This window comes from Phaethon lepturus, unplaced genomic scaffold (genome assembly GCF_000687285.1).
Source record: "Phaethon lepturus isolate BGI_N335 unplaced genomic scaffold, ASM68728v1 scaffold13676, whole genome shotgun sequence".
NCBI lineage: Eukaryota > Metazoa > Chordata > Aves > Phaethontiformes > Phaethontidae > Phaethon > Phaethon lepturus.
Genome location: NW_010545640.1, coordinates 57,188 through 63,539, shown reverse-complemented (window position 1 = coordinate 63,539; position 6,352 = coordinate 57,188). Strand labels below are relative to the sequence as shown.

Sequence of the window (6,352 nt, the reverse complement as noted above, 5' to 3'; positions counted from 1 at the left end):
CCCCCCCCACCCCTCCGCCCAAACTTATGTTTAGTTGCTTGTAAAAGCAGGGCTTAATTACACTTGTGAACAGTGTATTTTGACAATTAATGAGTAAAAACAGTCCTCATTATGTTTTATTGTACTTAAAACATTGTTAGTTAGGTTGGAATCAGGCCAGTAGGGGTTCTCCTTAAACTCTGGCTGATGTGTTTCTCTTGCTGTAACAGTGAAGTCTTGTTGTTTCAGGGCATTAAGCTTTGTTTAAAAATGAGTAGATGAACTAGGGCTTTAATCTTCCAAATGTAGAGCAGAAAGACAACTTGTACCTTAGTATCTGCACAAACACTGTAAGTCGTGCTGTAATCAGGCATGTTGGTCAGTCTGTCTTGACCTTGTTTACTCTTTGATTCGTACCACTGTCATGGTTGATACTAGGCTGAGCTTTATTGAATTTTGATATCAGAAATAGTAGCATACTACCTTGATATGTGTGTTCTACTTTAGTGTTGTTAATTTATTTTTGCAAGGAAATAGTATTATATTGAAAATAATGTTTTTCTGGGTTGTTTAAGATGACCTGACTTTAAATAGTCATTTTGCTGTGGTGGAGATGGCGTTTGTCATCACTGCCTTAGAACCGTATGGGCATTACTGTAATTGGATAATGAATGCAGTACTTAAAAGTGGCTTCCCATCTTGCATCTGTCAGTTTTCTGACAAAGGAATCTGTTTTGGGTGTTGTCATCATCCTCTGTCTCAGCTTCCAGTATCCAAGACATAAATCCTGCATTTGTTTCATGAGCTACCATGAGCTTTGTGAGACCATGTGCAGTTGTAGTTAGGAGAATGTAGTGTAGTAACTAGCTCTTCATCAGGAATTCTTCTGTGTTGTTTTTTCTCTCCTTTTGCCTGCAGTTGTTTTTACTGTGGCTTGCTTGAGTGGTGTAACTGTCTCATCAAATGCAAGCTCTCCTTTTCAAGTAAAAGAAAGTGCAAAGAGAAATGGAAGTTCTTTTCTGTTTTCTAAGCTAGGCAGTTGATGGTTAGTTTGCAGAAAGGAGATGGGCAAAAGACATGAAATAGTTTTGCTTGTCCTATACTCTGAAGTCATTGGTCGTCTCTGCGTAACGGAATGTTTCTGCTAAAACAAAATCCTTATTGGCTTCTTTTTAATATGTTAACTGTGTGTAGCAAGTTTAATATATTTTATATATTCAATATATATTTATATGTACTTGAAATGGGCTTGTTACACGTTTTAAGGAAGAGAAGAAATCTAATGACTATTTTAGCATTTGTTCAAATAGCATGTTGTAGTTCTGAAGATACAGATTCTTAAATGACATCTATCCACAATTTTTTTAAAGAATAATATTCGGGCATCAGAAACTCTTAAAACTGAAATTGATGATTTGAAGAAGAAGCATGATGAGGCTGCTTCAAAAGTTCTCCAGCTTGAAGAAGATATCATGACTGTTACTCAAAAAGCCATTGCAAAAGAAACAGAGTTAGACAGGTATTTAGTCATTCTGTTCCTTATTTTACCGTTGTACTGCTGTTATTTTACTTATTTTACTCTTTCTTTCCATAGACTTTTTTAAACATAACAATTTTTCATGTATGCATCAATTTTCTGCATTAATAGTTCTGTATTATTAATTTGTCAATGTTTTAGTCTGAAGGACAAACTGAAGAAAGTGATGCTTGAGAAGGAGCAACTTGAATGTGTGTTAAAGACAGAAAAGGATGAAAAAGAACTTTATAAGGTAACTTTATTCCTTGTACCTGTATACACTGAAATGAAGTGGTGTGGAATAAAGGTGCTAATGTTTCATAGAGAAGTCTGATAAATTGAATTTGTTAAGAAAAAAAGGAAATAGATAACTTATGTGAACAATTTTTTAAGATAGTTATAAATGTTATCATATAAAAATGAATGAGGAAAATAGCATCTAAATGCATCCCATGATATAAAAAGATCTGTAAGAAGGAGAATGGGTCACAGATTTGTTAAAATGCAGGCACAGTAACAAAAAATAATAGATGTTAGTGAGAAAGTTCTTTAGTTATACAGTGCATCATGCAGTAATGGGTTTTCTTAACACAGTTTTTCATAACTAAATTACTTTTTACTCTTCTAAGTTCTCTCTCCAGACTATTCTTAAGTCTTGTGCGTAACTCTGACAAGTTTTAGTAGGATCTGTATTGCATTGATTTTTACTAGCATAGCTGATTCCTTTTCCTGGTATTGAGAGACACCCATATTTAAAACACAATATAGTGCCTCCCCCAAAAAAGGGGCAAAAAAGTCTTATATGCTAAAATAATGAAATCCTTAGGCTGTATGAAACAAATCAAGTGTATTTAAAAGATTTTTCTTCTGGTCATAGGAGAATGTCTTTATGTGTCAGACAGCATTGGATACACACCAGAAGTCAAAAAATCTCAAAGCATCTTTCACAAGCATAGACTCCCTTTTTAAATTAACAACTCTAGAACTGTTTTTAAGCTATCATCAAGTTGATCATATTATGCCTAATAAAGGGTAACTGTTGCACTCAAGTGTTGTCCACTAAAAGACTAAAAGATTTGTGTTGCTTAAGTAGTTTGTCTTTGGAAATGTAGTCCTGTTTGCTTAGATGATTGCAAGTAGATACTACTGGAAGTTTAGTTTCTCTTTAGTTTTCTGCAAGTAATTTCTTTTTTGCTTGTTGTTAGTTGTCCAAGAATTTGTGAAGAGAGGAGTGAATTCTGCATAGCTTAATTTGATATGGACAGAAATCAGGGTCCTAACTTCTACCTGTGGAGTGGAGCTGTTGTTAGATGATCGAGCTGAAAGAATTCCATCCAGAAAATTTGTGCTGGAGGGCAGTGATATTATCGAATGTTTAATTTTCCTCTTTACCTGTTCTAATCTGTCTCAGAGATGAGGTAGAATTTAGCGAACACTTAAATGGACAGGTAAACGGTAGTTTTCATAATGTGGAAGAAGAGTTTGACATTTTTTAGCATCATTACAGATACACTTGAAGAATACAGAAATAGAAAACACCAAACTAGTAAAAGAAATCCAGACGTTTAAGAATTTGGATGCAAACAAAGAAAACATGATATCGTATTATAAAGAGGAGGTTGGCAGATTACAGCTATTTATAGCTGAAAAAGAAAATATGAAGAAAGCTTTTTTGCTCTCCTCATCAAACAAGGTAAGCATTACTAATATAATTGGCCTGGTTTAAAATAAACATATCTAAAGTTGTATCTGTGTGACAAGAGAAAGGAAGGAGTTGAAGATACTACCAGAGTATAGGCTGAGAGGCAAGAGGATTATGGTGTTCTCAGTAGACACAGAAAATGAGCAAAAGAGTGAATTTGCTTGTAGTTCTGCACATTCCGAACTTGCTGAGGTGTCTCACACTGTGGTATGAACTATGTGTGAAAAAGAATTTGTGAGTTCAGTAAAAGTGGTGCATTCCTCTTGAGTTGCTTTTAACTTCATGAAAAAGGAAGGAGATGGAGGAAAACAGAAAGTTAAGAATGTTGGGACTGCAGAGGGTGATGGAGGAGAAAAGAGGAGATGTCGAAAGATGTGCTGAAGGACTTGTTAAGTGAATGTACTGTTAAGGTACAATAATGTAAAGCCTGAGAAAGGATAAGATACCATATAAATGGACTAAATTGACTGAGAACATGGCAATAAGAGAGCCAGTAGGACTTCTAACAAAGAGGTGATTTTTGCTACGCAGTGTGGTAGCATTGTGGTTAGCAAGCAGCGTGGTATAGTAGGAGAGTGAAATTGCTGAAGAACTGGTATTTATGCTGTCCGTGGTTCAGGTGGGATTACTTCAGACTAGTTTTAGTGTGGTGCTGCGGATGGAATACCCATTAGGTGTTTGTTCCTGATGTACATCTTCCTGTTTTTGTTTCATCCAAAAGAAATACAGTTTCTGTGCCCTGAGACTGTTGTGTCCTGTCCTGTAATCTACAGTGTGATATGTAATAGTGGAATTGACTGGGAGTTTTGCTTCACAAATGTGCTCTTGACCCAAACTAGAGAGTTAATTTAGACACAGCCTTTGAGGCCAGCATGGAAAAGTGAGATTATGCAGGTGACTTTATCTTGTGTATCTTGCCAGTCTTCTTGCAGAAAAAGCAATGTAGATCTTGAAAGAATAAACATTGCATTCAAGTAAAGTGAGTTATGAATGTAAAATTTAAGTAGAAAAGTAGTGCTGTTGAGAATGGAAATAGCAAGAGGACAAGAAGAACACACTGTCTTGCTTTAAGTTACAGCTTATCTTGTTCTAGTCTTTTGACTGCTCTGCAGGTTTGTTTCTGAACATGTTAAACTACTATGGTATTTTACTTAGAAGTAAAAACATATAGGGGATATGTGTATGCCAGTACTGAAGCAACCAAACATTTATGTCATTAATCTTGGAGGTGCTTGTGACGTTTCTGGTGGGATCATTAACATTTTTGTCTTACACTGTGAAACTGCAGATATTTACTGAAATACGTAACTGATGCATCATGTGCTGTAAAAATAGCTAAGGGAGAGGACTTCAGTGCATTTCCTAGTCCATCCATCTTCATAAATGTTTACAAAATAGAGTAGTATTCCTCTGGACTTGCTATACTAGTGATTATTCAAAAATTAACAAATAATGGACTAGAGATACATGAGTTTGCATCTAGACTCAAGAATATGAGATGATTATGCCTTCAAGAAGCCCAGAGGCTGCAAGTAGCTTATAGTAGCTTTGACTTTTTTTTTGTGTGTGTGTGATCTTGGGCTTTTCTGAGGAATGAGAGGCCAGTAGTGCAGCTTGGCCAGCTGACCCTTGGGCTGCCCTATGGAGCTGCAGCAGTGTTGCGTCTTAGTGCTGCATGCTGCAGCTTCCTCTTCATTACTTTTTGTTCTCAGTTTCTTCTGAAAAGCTTGTTGTGCAAGATCTTGGGAAATGGAGCTATGAGAAAAACAACCAAAGCTGCTTTATTGGGTCTTGCATCAACCTGTTATAGGCATTGTAAGGCCTCTTACTCTGTTATTACCTGCAGTGTCTTACTGTGGGATGAACTTTGGTTTTGAAGCTGGATGGCCATTTGTGCCTGTTAAGAGTTCTACAGTGATAAGAACAAAGATCTTCTGGGAAACAGAAAGACTTTTTTTGGCATATGTTTAAAACTAAAGTGGAAAATAAAGAAAAAAAAAATCCAGTCTAGGTAAAATAATAAGATTTAAATTTGCCTTTGTGTTATGGTGAAATATTTTTGCGCATCATTGTTAGCAAAGGTGGCAAATAGGGAAAATGGTACTTGTGTACTAACTTCTTGATTTAGTGGTTTTGCTAAAGCCACTAGGAAAACTTGACACCCCCCCCACCCCAATGTTTCTAATCCTGATACCAATCTTTATTTAACCTTTGAATTAAAAAATGATGGATTCTCTTCCCTCTCTCCTCTTTCCCAGGAGGATGCAAGTATTTTAAAAGAACAGCTTCGGAAAGCTGAAGATCAGATTCAGGCTAGCAAACAAGAAGCTGTCCTAATGTCAAAAGAGCTGAGTGATGCAGTAAATGTGCGAGATAAGACGATGGCAGATCTTCATAGTGCACGTCTGGAAAATGAAAAATTGAAAAAACAGCTTGCTGATGCCTTAGCTGAACTTAAAAAAATCACGACTTTGAAAAATGAACAGGTAAACTGTCAGTATTTAGTACTGAAGTTTATCTGTATTTATAAAAGCTGTCAGAGCAAGCTTTGCTGAAGTTGGGAAATTAAAATACGTTTCTGGGTGATTAGTGCAAATTATTATCAAATTATTCATCACTCAAGATACGGTAAATCAAGTGCATGTTAGCTGATTTGGAAGGTTGGAAAGAAAGGTTTCTGCTACTGCTTACAGCAACTCCCTTCCACCCCCAGGTTATTTTCACAGAATATGAAGTATTTATCTATATTATTTTGAATCCTCTCCCTTTCTTAATTCTTTTATGTGAGCCACAGTAGCATTAAAAATTTGTTCAGATAAGAAAATTGATAGAATTTTTTTGGTAACGTTCTTTTCCTCATTGATGGATTCTATCTTGATTCTTGTGAGTCCTTCCAATATTTGTGGTCAAAGTTAATGTGCTTTAGTATTTGTAAGTATAAAAATATTAAGTTAATGGAAACTATCTTGTCTGTCTTCATCTTGGATAAAAATTTAGTGAGCTAGTATAAGTTCCATCATTCTGACTTAAGCTTTGTACCGGAACTTCCGCGACTGCAACTGTATTGCATTAATTTGCTACCAGGATTACTGTAATTATGTATAGGAACTTCTTCTATACTTATATAAAGCATTATGCTTCTTTAAATGAAAAAA

General features: G+C 35.7%; 1 protein-coding gene across 1 annotated transcript in view; it reads left to right on the top strand.

Annotated features, from left to right (window-relative positions):
• TAX1BP1 (Tax1 (human T-cell leukemia virus type I) binding protein 1) overlaps nucleotides 1-6,352 on the top strand; it is a 46,466-nt gene that overhangs the window by 16,288 nt on the left and 23,826 nt on the right. Inside the window, exons 4-7 of the mRNA XM_010289027.1 lie at nucleotides 1,350-1,498; nucleotides 1,658-1,748; nucleotides 3,003-3,188; nucleotides 5,456-5,683. Of these exons, the coding sequence (XP_010287329.1) occupies nucleotides 1,350-1,498; nucleotides 1,658-1,748; nucleotides 3,003-3,188; nucleotides 5,456-5,683 (654 nt within the window). The remainder of the gene's footprint in view (nucleotides 1-1,349; nucleotides 1,499-1,657; nucleotides 1,749-3,002; nucleotides 3,189-5,455; nucleotides 5,684-6,352) is intronic.